General features: G+C 38.6%; 4 protein-coding genes across 14 annotated transcripts in view; 3 read left to right on the top strand and 1 right to left on the bottom strand.

Annotated features, from left to right (window-relative positions):
- Nucleotides 1–10083, top strand: part of LOC132263270 (insulin-like growth factor 2 mRNA-binding protein 1) — a 38172-nt gene extending 28089 nt beyond the window's left edge. For 3 of the 8 annotated variants that reach the window (XM_059762947.1, XM_059762971.1, XM_059762963.1), the window contains 5 exons: nt 2031–2201; nt 3009–3380; nt 3457–4165; nt 4231–4380; nt 4626–10083. In XM_059762947.1, the coding sequence (XP_059618930.1) occupies nt 2031–2201; nt 3009–3380; nt 3457–4165; nt 4231–4380; nt 4626–4847 (1624 nt within the window). In that variant the 3' untranslated portion in view covers nt 4848–10083. Of the gene's footprint in view, nt 1–93; nt 474–1086; nt 1194–2030; nt 2202–3008; nt 3381–3456; nt 4166–4230; nt 4381–4625 lie in introns of those variants that run through there. The other 5 variants (XM_059762989.1, XM_059762980.1, XM_059762997.1 and 2 more) reach the window with 3 other exon arrangements.
- Nucleotides 10084–13138: 3055 nt separating this feature from the next.
- On the top strand, nt 13139–14556 carry LOC132265015 (replication factor C subunit 4). The gene is made up of 3 exons (XM_059765405.1): nt 13139–13452; nt 13509–13784; nt 13842–14556. The coding sequence occupies exons 1-3, from the start codon at nt 13232–13234 to the stop codon at nt 14530–14532; spliced, it is 1188 nt and encodes a 395-aa protein (XP_059621388.1). The 5' UTR covers nt 13139–13231; the 3' UTR covers nt 14533–14556.
- Nucleotides 14557–14580: 24 nt separating this feature from the next.
- LOC132265016 (transcription initiation factor TFIID subunit 9) lies at nt 14581–15492 on the bottom strand. The gene is made up of 2 exons (XM_059765406.1): nt 15247–15492; nt 14581–15178 (listed from the first exon to the last, which is right to left on the bottom strand). Exons 1-2 carry the CDS (start codon nt 15380–15382, stop codon nt 14595–14597), a joined length of 720 nt encoding a protein of 239 aa, XP_059621389.1. The 5' UTR covers nt 15383–15492; the 3' UTR covers nt 14581–14594.
- Nucleotides 15493–15510: 18 nt separating this feature from the next.
- LOC132265011 (extended synaptotagmin-2) lies at nt 15511–23381 on the top strand. Of its 4 annotated transcripts, none has more exons than XM_059765396.1 (8): nt 15511–15643; nt 16215–16305; nt 16401–16767; nt 16831–17424; nt 18444–18614; nt 20605–20690; nt 21084–21132; nt 21206–23381. In XM_059765396.1, exons 2-8 carry the CDS (start codon nt 16301–16303, stop codon nt 22373–22375), a joined length of 2442 nt encoding a protein of 813 aa, XP_059621379.1. In that variant the 5' UTR covers nt 15511–15643; nt 16215–16300; the 3' UTR covers nt 22376–23381. The 4 variants fall into 4 exon arrangements, with proteins under 4 accessions (XP_059621379.1, XP_059621382.1, XP_059621381.1 ...); XM_059765398.1 differs by lacking the exon at nt 20605–20690 and adding an exon at nt 19493–19572 and having other exon boundaries at nt 15512–15643; XM_059765397.1 differs by lacking the exon at nt 15511–15643 and adding an exon at nt 15971–16140.
- Nucleotides 23382–23408: the final 27 nt, after the last annotated feature.

Raw genomic sequence — 23408 nt, 5'->3', positions numbered from 1 at the left:
AGTTGAGTTTGCAAAAGTCTCCACAGTAGAGAGTTTTGATTTGGGGGATTTTTTCGCTGTAATTAGAAGAGTTTGGCGTGCTTTTGAAGTTATTCTTTCTCACTCTCTCTCTCTCTCTCTGTCGCGAATCTGTGCTAAAGTGCATTGGTTTCGCCAATGCGAGAAAACTTCAACATTGATCACCTCAAATACAGCTGAAAGTGCTGATAAAGCATCGTCAGCAGAGCGCTTATAAGAGTGACGCCAGTGCGAACTATTTGCCCACAATAAAGAGCGACACACAGTGCAAAGTGAGAAAATAAACTATAGCCATAAGGGATCACATTATTAATTATCTCTGTCGTTATTTTGTTGCACTCGCCGAAAGTGCTTTGAAAGGACTTTTTTCCGTTTACTTTATCACAGTGAATGATCTCAATATTCATTTGCTTGAGCACTTGAGCTCTCTCTCAAGTGATTCGGTGAGCTTCAATGTGAGTATTATTGTTGGCTTTGTGTGCCCATCAAAATTAGATTAAGCATTTTTCCCCAAAACATAAATATGCTTAATTTCGGACTTTTGCAAAGCGACGCGCAGGGGGAGAAAAAATTGTTTTGTACTTTGAATCAAATTACAAGTATTATTATTGGGTCTCTTCGACCAGTGTTTTAAAACTGCTTGCTTTTCTGCTTCTCTCTTTCTCTCCTATTCCTGAAAGACGTCTCGCGAATAACGTGAAATTGTGTTAATGTGAAACGCGCAATTTCATCGCAAAACACATAATAATAGAACTTCAGCTGAGAGAGTGACTTTTGCTTGGAAAAACACAACAAATCAACTTCCGCGTGTTTTCTCTTTGCATCTGTCGCGTTGTGCGGCCAAAAAGCATTCAAATACATATGCAATCAGTCACACAATGAACCGCGATAACAGATTAGAAAAATAATGGGCTCTGCTGAGTGAGCAATAAGCTTGCAATTTTATGTCATTTCTCTACTGTCTCTTCGTGCTACAGAAGCTTCGATTGGAATTCTGGCAAAACTCTAGCCGAAAACTGTTGAAGATGTTCAACACATTTGGTCAATGGACATTTAATTACCATAATTCACAATGAGAAACTCATGCAGTGTGTGGAATTGCCTGGAATTTCTGTCCAAATTATGTGCCGTAGGAATGTGCAAATATTTTCTCTACGTGTAATTTATCCGCAATTGTGAGTTGGTCGAGTGCAAATGTGTTGATGTGGGTGATTATACTGGAAATGCGAAAAATATGACAAAACACAGTTACATGATAAGTTGAATTGTGCGCTGAACTTTATGTACAATACAAAAATGGGTTCTCTTTCGCGAAACCCATACAAAACAGAAAATTGTTTTTATGTTTTCAAATCAACCAAACGCACAAAAGTCACTCTTTTTCACTTCAAAACATATTCACAAAAATATTGAATGGGCGCGAGCAGATGAATGAAGTGTGGTTTGAGCGGTGTGTGATCCAGAAGGGGTGGGGAAGAGGGGGTGGTTGAACTGAAAAATTGCGCGATAATGCTTTGACGACGAGTGAGGAAAAGGAATGGGAAAAAAGTGCGGAGAGTACATTGACAATTTCACTGTCCCTAATTTGTGTGTATCTCTTCTCTTTCTGTGTGATATTTTTGTGTCATTCGCGCGCGCCACACAATTTCATTTCTCATTTTCAGTAGCTCATGAAAATTCGCAGCAGACGAATGTGCCTTTTCGGGAGTTTCATCTTTTTATCACACTAAATGTACTCTTTCTAAATATTCCTCCAATCCTTAGTTAGTTTCTCGCCTTTGTTGCACTGCAATTTTTCCACATTTTAGTTTATATTTCTCTATCTCTCTCCATAATGTTGTCAACCACATTAGATTGGTACATAGTTTGTAAGGTAATTAATGCGAAAAGAAAGAGAGAGGGGGAGAAGGGGAGACACTGAGCAAGACAAGAGATGCAAAAGTGATTTTTGAGTGAAGGTGTGTGATGAACAGCCAAGAAAAAACAACAATTTCTCAATTTTCTATTCGCAGTTCATCAGCGAAAATCGTGATTAGCGGTATTCCGCTTCATGCCCATTTCGATGACATCGAACCCCTATTAAAGCCATACGGCAAGGTGGAACACTGTGACGCTGTCTCTAGTAAGGATCCCAACACTCAGACCGTCCACATAACGTTCGAAAATCATGAGCAGGCACAAAGGTACAGAATAGTTTGCTTGCAAGAGAGAGAGAGACTCTCCCTCTCTCTCTCTTATATTTTTTTGGCTAAAAAAAAGTGTGTATTGTTTATTTTTCTTTGCTTTATCAGTCACCCAAAAATATAACCAGAGAGTGATAGCGATCACGAGATTTGAGATAGAGAGTAGGTGACATGAGATGGGGTCGATTTTGTTGTTTGGTAAACGTGTGTACATATCTGATGCAAGAGAGTGTGTATCGCTTTTGCAGTGTAATTTCGCCCTTAATTGAATACGCGCGTTCCCACTCTCTCTCTTTCTCTCTCTTGAGGAGGGCCAGGGAAGATTGTGGTGAGGCCCCTTTTACTTTCCACAGACGTTTGGGTGAAACGCTCTCTCACCTCTTTTTTGGGGTGTTCTCTCCACTTTGCGAGGCAAAAGGTGTTCCGTTCTCCCGCCAGTAAATTGTGGATAAGGAGAGTCCCAGAGCATAGATTGTGGCATATAGAGATCGTAACATGTAGATGCATAAATTAGATTTAGCGCTATTACATGCATTAATTTGACGCGGGGGGGAAGCGAGAGAGCGACTGATCAGTGTGTGGAGATGAATGTGAAGAATTTTGCACATTAGAAGCGTGTGTGTTGTGGAAGCACTGCTGATGGGCAGTGTTTGCTGTTGATGTATATTTCTTACTTTTTTTCTTGCACTTTGGGAGACTTTCGCCATCAAACCCAGGCCCAGATCGATTTGAGTTGTTCTGGCAAAGTCGGAATGCGAGAAAAGTGGCGGAGAATGCATTGTCTTTTTCTTTCGTGACTCCTTGCAGAGCGGCCGCCGGATTGAATGGTGTCGAGTTCGAGGGCAATAAGCTTCATGCTGAGCAATTGGACAAACAGCAGCGACGTAGCAATCGGAATCGCAATCAGTACGCCGGGATGTCGGGCTCGAACCGCCAAACGGACTTTCCATTGCGTCTGCTGGTGCAGAGCGATATGGTGGGTGCTATAATTGGTCGTCAGGGCAGCACTATTCGCCAAATCACACAGCAGAGTCGTGCCAGAGTCGATGTACACCGGAAAGATAATGTAGGATCACTTGAGAAGGCCATCACCATTTATGGTAATCCGGAGAATTGCACAAATGCCTGCAAGAGGATCTTGGAGGTGATGCAGCAAGAAGCCAACAACACCAACAAGGGGTGAGTTTTGCTCATGTTAACACAGCGCCAAAGTACACGGAATAATTAATCTCTCTCTCTCTCTTTCTTCTTGCAGTGAAATCTGTCTGAAAATCCTTGCTCACAATAATCTAATTGGGCGCATCATAGGCAAGAATGGGAATACGATAAAGCGCATCATGCAGGAGACCGAAACGAAGATCACGGTCAGTTCGATAAATGACATCAACAGCTTCAATCTGGAGCGCATCATCACGGTGAAGGGTGTGATTGACAATATGTCACGTGCGGAGAGTCAAATCAGTGCTAAATTGCGCCAAAGTTACGAGAATGACCTACAAGCAATGGCCCCACAGAGTATTATGTTCCCCGGCCTCCACCCCATGGCGATGATGTCGACAACGGGCAACGGCATGGGCTTCAACAATCGGAGCGTCTTCCCCGGGCCGGGCTTCCCCATGTATCAACCGCCGTCCGGCACTGGCTTGGCCCCCGGGGGCTCCACTGACTCGCAGGAGACGACCTATCTGTATATTCCCAACAATGCCGTTGGGGCTATCATCGGTACCAAAGGATCGCACATTCGCAACATTATCCGCTTCTCGGGGGCGTCGGTGAAGATCGCTCCGCTGGAGGCGGACAAGCCGGCGGATCAGCAGACGGAGCGCAAGGTGACGATTGTGGGAACTCCGGAGGCCCAGTGGAAGGCTCAGTACCTGATCTTTGAGAAGATGCGCGAGGAGGGCTTCGTCACCGGCACGGACGACGTGAGGTTGACTGTGGAAATCTTGGTGGCCAGCACACAGGTAAGCAAACACTGGCTTGCGCTCGTTGCAGAGCTTTTATTGACTCTTCCGGGGATTCTTTCCAGGTTGGACGCATCATCGGCAAGGGCGGTCAGAATGTGCGAGAATTGCAGCGAGTGACAGGGAGTGTCATAAAGTTGCCAGAGCACGGAAGTGCTCCTGCTGCAGACGAGGAGACCACAGTGCACATCATTGGTCCATTCTTTAGCGTTCAGGTGAGCACACAAAGTTCAGAATCTCAGCATCTTTTCTCTCAGTGGAGCAATAAATGTGTAATAATAAAGTGTTATTGCTCTATTTTTAACTGGGCTACAAATTTGCCACGTTATCGCAATAATTACACACAAGATCAGTGAACAAGGGAGTTAATTTTCTCCGTTTGATGCGATGAATCACTGCCTGAGATTCACGCTAAAAATACTATCAACTCTATTTTCTGTATTTTCTGGGAATTTTCCAGTCGGCTCAAAGGCGCATCAGGCAAATGATGCTCACGACCAATCCGCCGCCGGTGAGCAAGAAGTCCAAGAGCAGCAAGGACTCGGGTGTGTCGGGTCAGGCGGGCGGGCCGCCGTCGCAGTCCTCGCCGACTCAGCAGTCGCCAGCGCCGTCTCAGACGTCCCAGCAATCGCAACCGCAATCCTCGCCGCAGCCACAGCAGTCCTCCAGCACCCAGCAGTAAGTCTCCCGAAAGCCACCATCCAGTTACGCCTCCCCCTGCGGTGGCGGCGCAAACACACCCTCCAAATCCCGCATTGAGAGACTCTTGAAGCGCCAACAATAGTAACGAAGAAGACACCTTTCTTTTGGGCTTTTCCACAACTTACTTGCTCGAATATATCTTTTTCTCACTTTTTTGATTGAACCTCCAACAGAAAATTCGAGACATCTCTTTGGTCATTGCAAGAAAATCTCACTATGCAACCCTTTTTTGGCTCAATGTTGAAAGAAAAAAAAGAAGAAAAGTTTGTAATCTATACTATATAAAATTCATCGCATTCTGGCTTAGCACTGAAGATTAAATATTATAACACTTACTGAAAAAAGAAAATGAATAATGAGGAAAGAAAGTTCTACAAGAAATATTGCACTATATTCACCACAAGAAAAAAAATTTATGGGTAACATTCCTGTGTAAATAATAGAATTATTAATAGCAGAACTAAATATATTATTGATTTATTAAGTGAATATTTTTGTTGAAACACTATTAATATACCATCAGAAACACCATTGAAAGCATAAACAGGTTAAATAAGGCATAAATGAAATCTTGAGGAATGGGACGGACAGACAGGAAGGAAAAAAGCTATAGAAAAGAATGTGAGTGAAGAATACTGAGAGAAAAGAGATCCTTTTAAAAGATCACTCTGTATATAAATATTGATAGTTTTTATTAACTAATAGTAATGGATAGTGAGATAGGCATTTAAGAATTCTACGGAAAACCAATCGTTTTTCTATATTGAAAATTTGTATTATATATAAATATTTATAAGAGTGATGACGAGAGGGATAAAGAGATTTCTTTAGGGGCGAAGAAGGCGTAAAAAAAAGCTCTTAAATTGGGGAAGAAGAAAAAAAACTGAGAAAGAACTATTGACGAAAGTGAGCGAACAAGGAGATGAAGAAGAAAAAAAAATGAGAAGTTCATTAAGGAGAGAATGTTTTGTATTAAACATGAAAAGCAGTTAGTTGATTCTTTTCAATCGATTGCCTTAGAACGGTGCTGAAGTAAGAATAATTAAAGAAAAAAAAATACTATCCATTTTTTAAAAAAAGAAAGAAAGAAGAAGGAGAAAAGAGAGTTGTTTCTGCCACAATGAAACAATTTTTGCTGGTTTAATGGAACAGATTTATTTTATTTTACAAACCTAACTCAATATTACTACTGATGGAATGAACGACATCAACACACAATCAATAGTTTAAGGGAAATAGAACATCAAGTTAATGCCTTATTTTTGGGAATATGTACACAATCTATTTTGCAAACTACCACCGGAATTTCTTTTGGACGACAGCATTTGATGGGACACTTTGAAGAGGGAGTGCATGAGGCCATCCTTGAACATCATGCATTCCCAGTAATAGTTTGAAGGAGATGAAAAAAATTTGTACTTTGGCATAAATTGGCACACAATCGATGAAAAATTCTAAGGTTCGGACGAAAATGAATACCTCATTGCAGTGCATTAATCGCATTAATAGAAGAAAGAAAGAAAAAAACAAACATTTCGATGAAAAAACTCCTCAGAAAATGATTAAAACATGCAAAAGAACACGTCAAAATTCACATTCGATGGGCATTAAATGTGGTTATAAATAGAAAGGGATAAAAAATGAGTAATTAAATAGTAATATGTAAAAGTTTGCACTTTTTTTCACAATTAAAGGATGAGAAACTATAATAGTAATGAGATGTGAAGAAAAAAAAAGAAAATCTTTAAGAAATAGTGAATAATCTCTCATAAAGGATAACGAAATATTTTTCTCTAATATTTTTTATCTGATGTGCATTATTTTATATTTACAACACAGTGTTATAAATTTATTGTTACAATTTATACACAGAGGTGAATCAATAGCATTTTTTCTAATGATAAATAGAAAGACAAATTGACAGGAAACAATGGAAAAAAACAGAACAAGAAAGAATTTGAATATGGATAAATAATAAGGGAACTCATAAACCACAAATACAATAGTAATCAATACAGAACCAGGTACCTTGCAGCAAAATCAAAATACATAGTTACAATAGTTACAAATTTATTACTTTGTTACATTATTTCTTTTTTTATTGTCCATAGACACATATTTTTGTTTAATCGCAAAACTACTCCTTAAACACTTTTTACAAACTACTAACTAATAAGAAATAGATGAATAGATAAATCATGCTGTTGTTGAATAGACATTTAGTTGAAAAGTAAAACAGACAAACACTTCAAGTCGCGAAACCTTGAATTTAAAGAAGGAAAAATGGAATGCTTTGAGGGGAAAAAAATGCCGTGCTGACAGATTGTTGAAGCAACGAATTTCTTTGGGAACCAACTATTGTTGAATAATAATTGTTAAAATTTTTCGACATTGACAGTAAAAATGAGACCAATTTGCATTGGTTCTTCAGTATTGTGAAAAATCGTGTTGTTTCAGCAATTTTTCCCGGTTGAACTTCTTTGAAATTTTCCCCGCAATTCCAATTTGTAAATACAAAAGAATAATTATGAAGAAAAAATATCCACTTGGACAAAAATTGATCGCACTCGAAACAAAGGATAAATCATAAGACAAAATAAAGAGAAACTATTGGAAAAAAGCTTACAAGATGCTGAACAGAAACTTCAGAAATAGAGACATTACTAAAAAAAATGTGGAACATGAATCAATTGATCAAAGCAAATTTTGACATGAGGAAAACATAAACCGCATAAAGACCATCTCGATGGGAAGCAAGGAAATTGACACCAATGAATAATGTTGGAAAGTGTCTTCAAAGACACTTTGGGGACTTTTTTAGGCAGAAAAACCCAAAAAACTGAGACCTATAAATTGACAATGGAATGGAAAGAAATTTTTCAAAATTACGACACACAAAACCAACTGTAAACTCTCGCAAGAATAATATTCTCCCAAACAACTGCAGAAGAAGAAAGAAGAAAGAAAAAAAACTCACCTAAATGCATTGTAATTTGACATGAGAAATCTTTTTTGGAATGTAAAATGGTAAGAAAAAAAGGTGTGAAGACCGAGGAAATTGAGTACAAATCTTCCTGGATTTTGACATGAAAGTGAGATAAAAAAGGATGTTTAAAAAAATAATGTTTTCTAGATTTTAGGAGAAAGCAAAGAAAAAAAAACTGAGTCAAATTATAAGCGGAGAATTTAGCTTGAGAAGAGGAAAAATTGTTGTTTACGCTGTAAAAAAAAACGTGGTGAAGAAGAAGATGAAAAAACGAGAAATATCGATAATATCTAGATAAGAGAAAATAATGTATTTTTGATAACTTATTGTCGGGGGTATAAAGAGTATGATAACAAAAGAGTGAATCACGATTTCCACTAGATTTTTATTAAATCGTCATAACATCAATCTCTGCAAAAGGTGAAAAAGAAAGAAAGAGGAGGAAAGAAAGAGCGAAAAAAGGTATTTAATAAAAACCTAAATGGGAAAGACAAATGATATTTAGCTTATATATCGACATTTATAAATTTTAAAAATTATAATTAAATTATAGAGGCTATATATCGTTGAATATTGTAAAGGATGTAACAAAATGAACTTATTGAATTTTTTATAATGATAAATTGTAATGATTGTATTACAAAAAGAAGAAAAAAAGAGGAGAAAAAATGATGAGAATGGAAATTGTGTATAAAATTTTTTTAAAAACGTTAATTAATTGTGCCAAGACGGGGAAGTTTGTGTGATATGGCATTTAATGTATTTAAAGAAGAAAAAAAAGCGAGATGAAGAAAAAAGAGAAACTAAAGAAGGAGACAAAAAAGAAGAGGAATATTTTTTACAAAAATGAAAAAATGAAAGAAAAGTCTTTGAATATTTTTAAGGCGGCTTATATTTTAACTAATATACGAGCGGTTCGATTTTAAATCGGGATCAATTGTTGATATTATTTTAATGTAAATGAATTTTTTTTTATTGAGAAAATTTTATTTTATTAATTTATTCAAATTTTTTGGATGTAACTTTTTGTTTGTTTTAGTCAAAATTTCAGATTTGCATTTTACCTTTTTCGGATTTTGTCAAAATTTGCGAATTTCAACATCTTCATTTCAAAAAAAAAAAAATATCAAATTCTTTTGGACATGAGGAAAAGATAAGATAAAAGAAAAAAAGATACACAATTGATCCAATGAAAATTGACTTTTATAATACCAAAGTTTTGAGGAAAATGATACAATTATGCCACATCAACACACTTGAAGAATGGAATGACAAGAAATTAAGGGAATTTTTGAGAGAATGGAAGAAAACAGAGACGCCGCGAAGAGCTCTTCCACAGAACCTTCAACCTCTTGACCAACGACTACACAATTAGCCAAGCGTTTTTATCCCAAATTCATTTTTTTCTAGACTTAAAAGTAAAACTTTTGAAAGAATTAAACTTTTTAGATTGTATTTCGATGAATTGTGAGATGGAATAAAGCTAGGAGAAAAAGGGCAAGGAAAAGTATAATTACACGAGGAAAATAATGTTTTTTTTTAATTTGATTTGAATCTTTTTTTTTAAGAGAAAAAAAGGAGAGAATATCACGATGTTGTTCAACGTATCTTTTTTTTTTGTTTGACAAAATGAGAAAAGCAAGCATTTAATGTAATTGTCCTTTTTCAAATTCATCACTGAAAAAAAAGATTTACGTACAAAAGAACAAATTGAAGAAAGCGTGAAGACACGAAAGAAGAAAATATGACGATGAAAAATGTTGAAGAGAAATTTTTTATTACTAAATAAACTGCGTACAAACGTAAGAGTACAAAAGCATGATATTCTTAGTGGAGAAGATGAAAAAAAAACATCATTTGCAAAGAAGCTTTTATCACGGAAACAAGACGATTGAGGAAGACGAAAATACGATTTACTCCCCACAATACAGATAAGGAAAATTTACCAAAATTTTGACTACTATCAGGCAATGATCCAGAGCAAAATTTGGCGTATCGATGACAAAAACAGTACGACAATTCTGACATTAAAAGAATAAAAAAAAAACAATGCGGAGCTTGAAAACTATTAATTGAGAAGCAACTCAAAAGATGAAAAAAAAAATTGGAAGCAAACCCAAAAGAAAATTGATGACACGAGAAAAAAGATGATTTACCCAAAACTGACGATTGAAGACACAAAATGATATTGAAAAGGAGAAATTCAATTGCATTTTGCAAATGGGCTTAAGAAAGATGATTTACAAGTTCATTAAAAGTTTTTCGAAAACAGACGGAACAAAATAAATTGACCCAAGCTGAACTACTACGGAAAAACTAAATACTTAAAGAAAGAAAAAAAGCTACAAAAAAGCTGAATTCGAAGGAAATACGAATAAGTTTCAAGAATAAAAAAATACATGAAAAACTTCATATTGGTCCTTAAATTGCTTATTCTCGATAGACAAAAAAGGAATCACTTTGAAAAAAAAATCATGCATATAAGAATTATATATTTAAAGAGAAAAAAAAATTGACAATTTGATTATATAATTGGGAGTTCAAACACACTTTGAACACACATATAAAAAAAAAGATGATGCAAAAAGAAAACGAATTGAGAAAAATACATTTGGAAAAAGAAAAAAATCTATATGAATTAGAATTGTATTCACCGTAAATTTTTGGATTAAAGCATATTAAGAATGGACTTTAAAAAGTAAGGAAATTCACCACAAAAAAAATTCTATCTATAAAAAAATTTAAAATGAAGCAAAATAGATATCATAAGAAGTACTACTATGTGAAATTAAAGAAGAAAAAATACGAGAGACATTTTTCTTAACCTTTTAAAAATTTTTTTTTGAATGAAAAGTGGACAAAGACAACAAACAGGTTGAGAATCTTTCAATTTTATGATTCATCCACTTTTTTCAAATTTATTCTTTTTTATTGCGCGACAAGATTAAGTATATAAAACATGAGAAAAACCCCAAAATGCAGAAGAATGGAAAATTTACCAATGCATTAAAAAGATGAAAGTAAAAAAGAAAACAAATTGATTGAAAGTAAAACGATAAACTACTATTTCACATTTATGATTATTACTATTTAGTTATTATTTTTGAATAATATGGATTATAAAAATAATAGATTTTATATTTGTTTTAAAGTTGGACGTCACAAATTTGGTATGAACAGCCCATTTAAGTAGAAGGATTGTATTATTTTTTACACTTTGTTTTTTTTTATATAAGATTGAGTTGTGTAGCGAAGATAGAATAAAAAGGGTATTGAAAAGAAATCAATGGATAATCAGCAGGTTCTTACATGATCATAGAAGGATCGGTAGAGGAAATAAGACGTGCGCACGCGTGGATTCAAAAATATCATAATTTGTGACGTTATTCCCGATTTTTGTTTTATAAAGAGATGAAATGAAAAAGAATACTTTTTTTTGTAATGATTAAATATTAAAGCTAATGCCACGGCTTGAGGAGACTGAACTACAACTAAAATTGTCGTGGCATTTTTTTATTATATGCATATTTAATAGTAATAATTTCTTTATGTATTTTTCACTAAATAATAGACATAATAAAATGAAGAAAAAAACGAATGAAAAAGCTTATTTAAAAAGATAAAATGGATGAAAGAAAGCTTGAGGAAAGAAAACTGCTAATGAAAGTGCTGGAGCGCATTTTTATTTAAAGTATGATGATTAAAAATGAGTTTTGAAAAGCGGATGAGTAAAGAGAAGAAAATCATGAATTCTATAATATTATTTACAGTACACAGAGCTGAGAGAAATAAAAAGAAGAAAAACATGAAAAAGGTAAATAATTGTTAATTATGTAATTACAGAGAGAAGCAAAAAATGGATGAAAATAGAATTAAATAGAGAAAAAAAAACATTTAACATATATTAAAGAAAAAGATGAAGCATGAAGGACAGTCAGACAATTAATGGCAGGATTTGCAGGAAACCCAGACTTTTGAATTATTCTTTTTTTTTGTAATAATTATATTTTCGGCGCGTTTTTCTTTGACAAAATCTTCAAACAACATTCTTCAATCCAGAGAAGGCAAACGCAACTGTCAAACAATTCAGGGAAGTTAGCACGCAAGTCTTCGCTGATCTGCCTGTGTGATAATAGTATATATTCCTGATCAGTGATTGGTTTGTGTGATAATTTCCCTGGAAATTGTTAAACAATCCCCGCAGTTTATCCCCGAAGTTGAAAATCGAGGGATTAATCAGGAATAATGAGGAAAAAAAAATCAGAAATGAACGGAAAATAGTCATAGAAAATCAACACTTAACAACTGACTGCCTCACAATATCTTTTTGTGTAATGTATATTTATTTTTTATTAATAATCTAATGATAAGAATAATAATTGATAATATATTTATACTGTATTTGGATTTTTCTACCAGAAAAATACACAACATACACAATATAAAAGTAAAAGAAAAGTGAAAAACCATAAAATGTTAAGAATAAATTGCAAAGAATTGGTGAAACGTAATGAGATGAAGAAGAAAAAAAATCTACTACAATTAAGAAACATAAAGAAAGAAGAAGAAAAAAAACATTTAAAAAATTCACAACACAAAAATTTCACGAAAAAGACGAGAGAATTTTGGATAAAGTGAAAAATATAAAAATTAAACAATAGATTTTGCACAATGCATGTAATATCTTTAATGATTATTTAAAGTGAAAAACTACCTCAAACATTAAAATTAACATTAAATATTAATTAAAGAAATAAAAGATAAAAAATGAAAAATAGTTATGGTGTAAAACGAAATAAATGCAAGTAATCTTATCCACATTTCACATATAAATTGAAAAAGATGAATTAATGAAAAAAATACTTCTGAGAGGAAATGAAAAAAAACTCATGCAAAAAAATTAATTGGTATAATCTTTGGAAAAGTGTATTCTGCTCTTGATAAAATGGAAATTGAAAATTTAAAAATTTGTATCTTTTTTCGTGTTTTTGGGATAAAAAAAATTACAAGTAATATAGTAATATGAGAAAGAAAAAAATAATAGTAAAGCATAAAAAAATATGATAAAGCAAAAAACTTCACACAACATTATTCTAATAGTAATTAATATTAAATGGTAAAAAAAAATGAATGAAAAGATTTAAAGAATGATGTCCATAACTTACTTTCAGAATAAATTTGAAGTTTTTTTGACATGATGTGTGTTTTATTTGTCGTTTCTCGCGCTTTTCGTCCCTTTCCCTGCATTCGCATTCACCCTGTGACTTTGCAGCATTCTTGAAACATTGTGTCGATACAGATTTCCAAGCTTTTTGAGCTTTCCAAGAATATGTTTCATACATTCGGTGAAACATGAAACACGATTGAAACTTTGAAACATGCTGCATCTGTGCTTTCGAGTTTTTAGTACAATCTTGTTATTTGTTTCGTTAGTTCAGTCAGAAAACCGCGGGCAGAATCGCGTTTCCGTTTATTTCGGCAAAATGCAGGCATTTCTGAAGACTGGCAAGACCACAGGACTGACGAGGACACCCAACCAGCCCTCCACAAGTGCTGCGAAGGAGCGAAAAGTAGCCCCACGCCCATGGGTTGAGAAATAGTGAGTGGCGATTTGAGGTTAGGGAGCATTGTGGTACAGATTTCCTGGCTTTCCAGTCGCCCCCGGACGGTGGATGATGTGGTGGAGCAGGGAGAGGTTGTCGCAGTGCTCAAGCAGTCTCTTGAGAGCTGTGAGTTGCCTAATCTGCTGCTATACGGACCGCCCGGAACTGGCAAAACGAGCACAATCCTGGCCGCAGCCCGGCAACTATTCGGCGATCTCTCTAAGGATCGCATTCTGGAGCTCAATGCGTCCGATGAACGAGGAATAGCGGTGATTAGGACGAAAGTGAAGAATTTTGCTCAACTGACTTGCAGCTCCGTGAGGCCAGAGTGAGTGCAGACAAGATTTGATTGCCACTGGATTCGATGGTTATTAATTTCTTTCAGCGGGAAGCCTTGTCCACCATTCAAGATTATTATCCTGGACGAAGCGGATTCCATGACTCACGCTGCCCAGGCGGCCTTGCGTCGCACAATGGAGAAGGAGAGCGCCACGACGCGCTTCTGCCTCGTGTGCAACTACGTCTCCCGGATAATTGAGCCCATCACGTCCAGATGCACCAAGTTCCGCTTCAAGTCTCTGGGTCACGACAAGATCGTGGAGCGCCTGAAGTTCATTTGCCGCGAGGAGGGAGTTAAGATCACCGATGAGGCTCTGGACGTGATAATTGAGTGCTCCGGAGGGGATTTACGACGCGCCATCACAGTCTTGCAGTCCAGTCACCGTCTTTTCGGCACCACAGAAGAGCAGATCTCGAAGGATCACGTGTTGGAGATGTCTGGCATCATTCCTCACCACTACTTGGAGGACTTCCTTGAGATTTGCCGCTCTCAGGACTACGCGAAGCTCGAGAAGTACGTGGAAGATCTCTCTTTTGACGCCTACAGCGTTGGTCAACTTCTCGAGCAGCTCAATGACTTCGTAGTCAACCACGGAAGACTCACCGGAAAGCAAAAGTGTATCATTGCGGAGAAGATCGGCGAGTGCTCCTTCCGGCTGCTCAACGGAGCGTCAGAGTATCTCCAGATTATGGATCTGGGATGCACGGCGATCGTAGCATTCCAGAACAATCCCTGAATTAAAACACACTTGCATTGCCAAAAAACAGTTTATTTGCGGTGAATCGCAGCCAGAGAGCGTCAGGGAACAACTTCGAAGTCATCATCGTCCCGGCGTCGCTTCGTGGGCATTCCCAGGACGTCGTCATCCTCAACCTTGATCATCGCCGCCTCGTCTGAGATTATTATTGATTGCTGGCCAGATTTGGCCTTCGTCGCCTGCTTTGCCGAGCTGAACTTGAACACGGGCTTCGGGATGCTCACCATTTGTGTCTTCGGCACCGTTGTGATGGTCTGCGGACGCTTTATTGTCGAATTTGCGGACGCGCCCAGCTTTCCCGGCGGCTTCGGTGGGTTCGGCCGGGCGTCAATTGCCGGCTTGGTGACTTTCTTCGTCGGTGCTGTCGCCTTCAGCTTGTAGTTGCACGACGACAGACAGTAGCGATCCGGCGGCAAGCGCAGCCCGCAGTGGGGCTTGATCAGTGGAAGCGGAGCGGTGTTTCTGCTGCGCGCAAGATCCAGCAGCACATCCCGCGGCGGAGGACTCGTGAATGTCTTGTCCAGCACCATCTGCGACGCCAGCTTTACGTCCTCTGGATCGATGAACTTCTTCTTGGCGTGATTGGCATAGATTTTCGCATCGTCCAGGATGCAGGTCACGTATCCTGGGCGAAAAAGAAAAACATAAACAACGTGTAAGGTTAGGGAGTTTTTTCTGTGGCTTTTCACTCACTGTAAGTGAATTCCAGGAGCTGATTTATCACTCGTGGCTCGTAGTCAGTTACGCCCAACTCCTTCAGAATGGACATGATGACCTGGGCATCTTTGGGAATGTGTTTCACATTATTTATCGTTTTGTTTGACGACATTGCGAACGCGATGAGCAAAAAATCCCCAGACAACTGATTAGTGCCGTGAATTTCCGCGAGAAGGCGCTGAGCGGCGGAGGGGAAATCCCGGTGAGGCGCTTCCCCCGTCGAAATAGAGCTACTTGTCAGTGCACTGTGGGAGCCAACGTCAATGGTTGGGGCTCAGCCAGCTGGGATGTGAACAGAAAAGGACGTGCGTTGTGCTCATATTCCCTCATCCTGAAAAAAGTGCAAATAAAATCAGATGTGTGGCTTTTAGAGGTTTGTGTGCATTGTAAATTACACCACTATCTATCACGCTATCATTATTTGGCACTTGTGCGATTATGCGATTGCCGACAAGAGCGCATGGAGGAGATTTGTGTTTGCCTGCGGAGCATATTTGTTGTGTGAAGTCTCGTGGGGGCCATGAAGACGAAAGCGCCCTCCACGCGCCAGATCAATGTCATCAATGTTCGGTATTCGTCCTTTTCCCGGGCCAGTGGAGGCTGACAAAGGCAGCCTCGAGCCCTGCGATGACTCAGAATGATCGCGTGTGTGGCTGTAAAATTATGAGCAATCGCACATTAATGAATTGCCCCACGATGATGTGCATTGATTCTTGGGGGCTTTCGGTGTGTCTGTGGGACGGCCAGAGTGTTGGCACATTCACTGGGCATTAGTCGCCTGCCGGCAATCGTGAGTTGCTGTTCAGCCTTGCTTCTTGGCTGTGTGTTAATTCCAAAAAATCCGCTCACTAAAAGCCAATCCCGCCCAAAGTGAGAAACTGCGCAGCAGAAAGTCATCACATCTTCAACATTTTCATTTCCTTTTGATTTTTTTTTCATTCTAGCCGGAAGAATATTTGGAGTGATTTAGTGTAGATATTCTCCTCACATTCTTCAGTGTCTCTATTTTTAGTTCTGTTACCCAGTAAGCATGAGGTTTGTTTCAGTTTCTCGTGAATTAAAATTCTATCACATTTCCACAATATGCACTGTTGATGACTTTGTGACCTTTTTCCACCGTGATATCCCAGTGAGTCGGAGGATTTGCTGCGGACGGAGGACACTGAGATTGTGGCGGAAGCTGCTGAGGAAGCCATGCCGATCGTCAGCAAGGAGAAGACGCCCGATGAAGCGGACTCGGCGGTGGCCAAGACCGGCGACAAGGGCATCTTCTCCCTCATCTTCACCGTGGCGAAGAGAGTGGCCGTCGTCAGCGTGATCTACTTCGTCGGCTACATGGGATGGTCGGTGGCGTGGCTGATAGCGCCTGTGATCCTCTCCGTGGCGCGCACGGAGATGCGCAAGAAGACCGATCTGAGGCGATCCATTGCGAAGGCATCGGCAATTGCGACGGAGAGGGAAATGATCCTGGCGCGAATTGACGAATTGCCAGCCTGGGTGAGTATTTGCGATCTTCCATAATTCGCCCCGATGATGTCATTCACGTGTGTTTTCTTGAAGGTCTACTTCCCCGACATCGAGCGCTGCGAGTGGGTCAATAGGATTCTGAAGCAAGTGTGGCCGAATGCGAATCACTACGCCAAGAGTCTCATCAAGAACACCATCGAGCCGAATGTGCAGAAGGCTCTGGCCAACTACAAGCTCAACAGCTTCAAGTTCGACCGCATGATCCTCGGCACAATTCCGCCGCGCATTGGCGGTGTGAAAGTGTATGACAAGAACATCTCGCGCAATGAGATCATCATGGATTTGGATCTCTTCTATGCCAGCGACTGTGATATCAACTTCAATCTGGGCGGCATGAAGGGTGGCATCAAGGACTTCCAGATACACGGCATGGTGCGCGTGGTGATGAAGCCACTGATCAACAAGATGCCCCTCGTTGGTGGGCTGCAGATCTTCTTCCTCAACAATCCCAACATTGACTTCAATCTCGTGGGCGTGGTGGATCTGCTGGACATGCCGGGACTCAATGACATGCTGCGGAGGATCATCATTGAGCAAGTGGGCGCAATTATGGTGCTGCCGAACAAATTGCCCATCAAGCTCAGTGACGAATTGCCAGCTGTGACACTCAAGATGCCCGAGCCAGAGGTAAACTATACCAGCTCAATCCCTGTCGCTATCGCTTTGATGGCTGGCTTATCTTGCGTGTGAATTAGTGTGTTTGAGACTGAACAATATCGTATATCATGCGCGCGGTCGCGTATTGTTTGAGCCAGATAAGATGCGCGGCTTTCGAATTATGGCACGAGCAACAACATTGATAATGTGACAAATTGTATTTGAGGAAAGTGGAGGAAATGCCTCAAGATTGGTTGGAACATTTTGCGGTTTTTATGATAAACATGCTGAGCATAAATGTGTGAGTCGGATTACAATTTTAGACACTGCCTGCACTGTGATTAATAGAGTCAAAAGGCAGAATAGCAGAAGACGCATAATCTCGATTTTATTACAAATAGTAGGAAAATAGAGAGAGACAGAGATTTCGGGACTTCTTGGCGAATTGCTTGCGGTGATTATTCACACTGTCAGATTTGACCTGATTTTGAGGAAATTCATTGTAGATGTTTTCTTAATTGATTTCAACATGAAATTTCGATTTCTTTCCGATTAATGTGGGATGTTGGTTTCACTCTAACTCGTCTCTTTAGTGCACATTGAGGCGAGATTGAACAATAACAATGACTACACATCTTCAATGTTTTCACACAAAACATTAAGCATTTTCCGTGAAGAGCCATGAATTCATGCTCCTCTTATCTCTCTCTATTGCCCGGCATTTTCATGGTATTTACATAAATTTTCATATAGTAAAGCATTTTTGTTACACGTACAATGGACGTGTAATGAAGTGAGAAAGAATCATTTACAAGTTAAGTAATGCTTGTTTCCTTCTGAACGAGCATTTGCTCACGATTGGAAAGAGAAGAAAAAATTGAAATGAATGAGAGCAAATAAAATAATAATTGCCCTTGTGGGTTGTCTGAAGGTCGACAAGGTGAAGTTCCTTCTTTCCTTCAATGTGAGCTTCTTAGCTTTTTCATTTTCACACAAAAAAACTGTCCTTTGTATTGATTTTAATCGAGTGTCTCGTTGGTTTCTTGCAGGGTGTTCTTCGTGTGCACGTGATGGAGGCGAAGGATCTGATGAAGAAGGACATTTCGGTGCTCGGCAAGGGAAAGTCCGATCCGTATGCCATCGTGACTGTGGGCGCTCAGCAGTTCCGCACGCAGATCATCGATAACAATGTGAATCCCAAGTGGGACTTCTGGTGTGAGGTAATCAATATTGTCCGATTAACCATTAAGTTTATTAACATTGATACTTGTGACGCTTCCCAATTTGATTGATTGACAAACACCAAATAATTGCAGTTGAATATTTTCTTTTTTTTTCTGAAGTAAAAAATACCATTTAGCGTCGGAAAATATGATATGCAATTGAGTGCGACGATGATAAAGTGAATTCTAATGTTTGTTGGTGGGGAAAAGCGAAAATAGGACGCGCATGAATTAATTTCTTTTCCTTTACCACTTGTTATATGCTTTTCAATTAATTTCCTTTTCATTATTTTCACTTCAATTTTGATATCGAAATCGTAGATGTTTTTTTGTCATTACACGAAAAGAAGAAAGATGTTTTAGATGATATCTTTTATCGTGTTGTTTCTTAATGCGTTATTCCACTTGTTTTTCATTTGAGTTGAAGTTATCGACATTTATTGATAAGAATTGCATGCAATTTCCTTTTTTAACACTGTTTTTTGGAGGGAAATAGTTAAAATTGACGGTCAGAGGACTATTTAGTCCAAATCTGTCCTATTTTCCCCTAAAATTGAGTTGAAAAAATGAGGAATTAGCATGCAGAGCAAGTGGAATAACGGCCTTAGATGAGAGAAAATTCATAGATGAAAATCTTGATTGGATTTATCCACAAGATCTCTCTTATTATTTCTCTCTCTCGCTCAACACTGTCGCACAAGAAATACTTTTCCAACATTGTCTCTTACACTACAATTTGTACTTATATTAGGATGACTACACGTAGCTCTAACATTTAAGCTGTATTTTTATTACCATTCTTTTGATGAATATCTCTGTACGATGAATATTGCGGTATGCTTTTTTGCATTATAAAATCCAAATACCAAACATAGGCATCGATCGAAAGTGGGCAGTATGTGGAAATCGAGATTTTCGACAAAGACGACACGAGTGATGATGAATTTTTAGGAAGGTGAGAGACACTCTATTCCAAGGGCTTTGTATTGCATTTGTAAAAAAAAGAATCTAACAACCATTTAGTGAAACACACACACACACAAAGTAGAATTTGAATGTGGCAAAATCACGGAGAGAGCTTGGCAGGAGGAGAGCAAGATAAAGTTGTAGGTGCTTTTGTGCTAGAAGGAATGATTAGTGTATCTTTACCAGTAGATTACTTGCATGGCTAAACACTCACATTCTCTATCGCTTTAACTGTCCTAACATCTTTTTTGACTCTTTTGCACAAACACACTGTATTTGATGATCATTTTATAGAAAGGAATTATGCACTGATTTTTATTTGATAGATTCTCTCTTATTAATTTTCCCGTGATCAGTCAGAGATTGACGCTGGGTGCGGCCAGGAGGTGTGCTTGGATTTGTGGGATTATGATCCAGGATTTCCTGGCGTTCAAAATGACGATTTCTTAGGCAGGTGTGATGAATGGGACTATCTCTTCTTCTTGCGTTTCCATTTTTCTTTTTGTTTAGAGTTCTTTTGCTTTCGTTATGATTTTATGTTGTTTTCACTCTTTTGTACAGTTTTGTTTTCTGATTTTGTACAGTTTATGTTAAACGAAAAAGAGGTTTCGCTTCATCTCGTCATGACTTTTATCTGTATATTTTCCATCATTTGTGAACCTCTTCACTTGATTTTATGGACATAAGGTTTTTCCAGACATTTCACGTGATGGTGAAAAAAGAACAGACAGAAAATTTTGACACAATTTGTCACTTTTACTAATCATTTATAAGAATTGAGAGATTTTCACGGAATTATCTTTAACACAATGCAGTGAATCACTTGAAATTTGTTTCTCTATTTAACATTCTCAAATGACTTCATGTCGTTCAGTTTAATCACAGTGATTCAGTCACAATTCCGTGACATAATGTAAAAATGTATATTTTGAAGGCAGTGAGAAACTCTCAATTATCGCCGTTTGAGATGGTATTTAATTGCAAATGGTGAAGGAGAAGCTATGTAATAAATTGGTTGCAGGCCTGTATTGATGTGTCTCATCACACAGTTTTTGGTGTGAAGCTTTTCGACTGGGACAGAACTGGCGAACACGATCCACTAGGAAGGTATATTAACTCTCAATGTAAATAACATTTAGCGAATAGCAAATTCGACCATTCTTTCCCATCCCTGAGGCATATTTGTTTGTGTAAAACAAGTATTATAAATAATTTGTATAGCTTTGAGCGCATTACTAACCAATATTAACGTGTAAATTAGTTGCATTTGAGTGTAAAATTTGCGCGCTTAACTCTTTTTGCTGTGTGGCAGAGGAAGATTATAAAAAAAAATTGTAAATTGATTTCTCATTGAAATTGTTGCTCATTAATGCTGTGTATTTTCTGGTATTTCTCCATGCGAGAGGAATGCTTTTCAACAACAACACATATTTACAAATATTATTGCGTACAAATGTGCTAAATGTCTCTTCTCTGTGGGGTGTTTTTTTTCTTTTGTAGAGCAACAGTTGAGATCACCAGCGTGGTGAAGAAAGGACAAGTCGACACGGTGAGATAATTCACTCGATTTGGCTATTAACACAAGTGATAAACACTGATGTTTTGTGGTTTTTTTTCTGCAGTGGCTCACGCTGGAGAATGCGAAGCATGGAATGGTTCATCTGAGACTGGCTTGGATGACACTCAGTACGGATCGAAATGACCTTTCGGCGGCTCTGGTTGAAACCCAGTTGCTGCGCGTGACGTCCATGAGCACAGCTCTGCTGACAATCTTCATCGATTCGGCCAAGAATCTGCCACAGGCGCGTCCGCAGAGCAAGCCCGATCCCTTCCTGATGGTGAATGTGGGCAAGAAGCAAGAGCAGACGGCGGCACAGATGCGCACCGATGCTCCGGTGTGGGAGCAGGGATTCACCTTTCTGGTGAGCAATCCGGAGAATGACAGTGTTCAGCTGAGGATCATGGATCAGAAGACGGAGAAGGAGTTGGGAAAACTCGCTTATCCGCTGAGTTCTTTGCTGGCCAAGGCGAATATGGATGTGATTTCGGAGCCTTTCAATCTGCAAAAATCCGGTCCCATTGCGAAGATCATCTTGTCCATGTCGCTGAGGATTCTCCGGAATGCACCCAACACGGAGGACGAGGTGGAGTCCACGGGCAGTGATGATCTGTCGCACACAAACTCCGTGAAGAGTGCGCAATTGTCGAAGCAAGACTCACGATTGTCCGTGGGAACGAGTGGTGATGCGCCATCGTCGGTGCAAGAAGAGCCCTCCGCTGTGTCTTCCACAGCCACTGTGTCTTCCGCAACACCACCAGCCACTCCTGAGTACCGGGAGTCCACTCTGATCCATCGCACCGCCAGCACAACGTCTTCCGGCGGTGTCGCTGGGTTGGGACGCATTCAGCTGACGCTGCGCTACAGCGTGACGCGCCAGAGATTGATTGTGATTGTGCACAAGATCATGAACATCCCACTCAAGGATCCGTCCAACATCCCCGATCCCTACGTGAAGCTGTACCTTCTGCCCGGACGCTCGAAGGAGTCCAAGAGGAAGACAACTGTGGCCAAGGACAACTGCAATCCAGTGTACGACGCCACGTTCGAGTACATCATCTCCACGGCGGAGCTGATCGGGTCAGAGCTGGAAGTCACCGTGGCCACGCAGAAGGGCTTCCTCAGCGGCGGCAGTCCCGTGATTGGACTCGTGCGCGTGCCGCTGAACGACAGCGAGATTTCGCAGCAGGGAAGCACTTCGTGGCACGATCTGCTGCCCGAGAACTACGAGTAGGGCATTGTGTGCTTAAGCGAAATGCTGCATTTTGTGACGCTCTCAGAGATCGTCACGAACAAGAGAGATTATTATTGGAAATCAGGAGCTTGTCAAAATTATTCAATTATAAACTGATATACTCGTGGGTAAATTTTATCAATTTTAAAGATACATTTTTTCCATAGGCTTTTTTTGTCCAAAATTGTTGTTAAATGTTTCCTTTTGGGAAGACGAATTTAGCCAAAACGCCAAGATTGCTTAGTAAAATGTCAAAGAATTTATTGGTCTTGAAACATTGATAAATGTTATTAAAAAAAAATTGTTAAAATACGCAATTAAATTTAATCAAATCAATTATGTAATTTTCCATAATTTCCAAAATCAAAGAAATGATATTGTAGCTTAAGAAAATTGCACATAACTTTCTTATCACCGCACACAATCTGGTTTCTTTTATTGCACGCAATGAGGAAGTGATATTTAAAATTGGATTTTACTTATCTTCGAGTATTTCCCCATCCCATGTTGTGTAAACAAATTAATAAGATCTCTGTTGAGAAACTCTGTGTGCTTTAGAAGAGAGGAATAGCCTACAATCGTGTATTGGGAATCTAATCAAAAGCTAAAAGTGTACCTACAAGTGCTACAGTAGAAAGTGTGAAAAAAGAAATCTAGGGAACTTTGACAATTTTTATTTCATTTTTGCTATTTGTGTATTTCTCTTATAAATACCATATATTATGTGAATGCCAACTTCTCTCACTGTCCATGTCAGATTTATAAGGAGAATTATATTTTATTTTACAGAAAGATGAAGGAAAAATTTATAGCATTTAGTGAAGATGAAGAAGAAAAAAAAAAGTTTACACAATTTATTATCAACAAGAGCACTTTGGAATTTGTGACACAACCATTTACAAAATGGATTACTATTATATTTAATGATGATGAATAATATATAATTGTTACGTGCCTACAAAAAAAATGTACTCAATTATTATAAAGTTCGTGTTCATAAGGAAAATTGTCCTTTTCTCTCAATTGCGGAACT

This window comes from Phlebotomus argentipes, unplaced genomic scaffold (assembly GCF_947086385.1).
Source record: "Phlebotomus argentipes unplaced genomic scaffold, Phlebotomus argentipes genome assembly contig_2, whole genome shotgun sequence".
Lineage (NCBI taxonomy): Eukaryota > Metazoa > Arthropoda > Insecta > Diptera > Psychodidae > Phlebotomus > Phlebotomus argentipes.
Note: the sequence above shows the minus strand (reverse complement) of the source record. Positions and strands in the feature narration are given on the sequence as shown.

Bases quoted from the DNA above. Each gene is read 5' to 3' on its own strand.
- LOC132265011 (XM_059765396.1), top strand. The intron at 16,768-16,830 runs GTGAGTATTTGC...GTTTTCTTGAAG, and splicing joins TTGACGAATTGCCAGCCTGG to GTCTACTTCCCCGACATCGA. The intron at 20,691-21,083 runs GTATATTAACTC...TTTCTTTTGTAG, and splicing joins GAACACGATCCACTAGGAAG to AGCAACAGTTGAGATCACCA.
- LOC132265016 (XM_059765406.1), bottom strand. From the start codon at position 15,382: ATGTCGTCAAACAAAACGATAAATAATGTGAAACACATTCCCAAAGAT. The intron at 15,179-15,246 runs GTGAGTGAAAAG...TTTTTCGCCCAG, and splicing joins GCTCCTGGAATTCACTTACA to GATACGTGACCTGCATCCTG.
- LOC132265015 (XM_059765405.1), top strand. From the start codon at position 13,232: ATGCTGCATCTGTGCTTTCGAGTTTTTAGTACAATCTTGTTATTTGTT. The intron at 13,453-13,508 runs GTGAGTGGCGAT...CTGGCTTTCCAG, and splicing joins CGCCCATGGGTTGAGAAATA to TCGCCCCCGGACGGTGGATG. The intron at 13,785-13,841 runs GTGAGTGCAGAC...AATTTCTTTCAG, and splicing joins TGCAGCTCCGTGAGGCCAGA to CGGGAAGCCTTGTCCACCAT.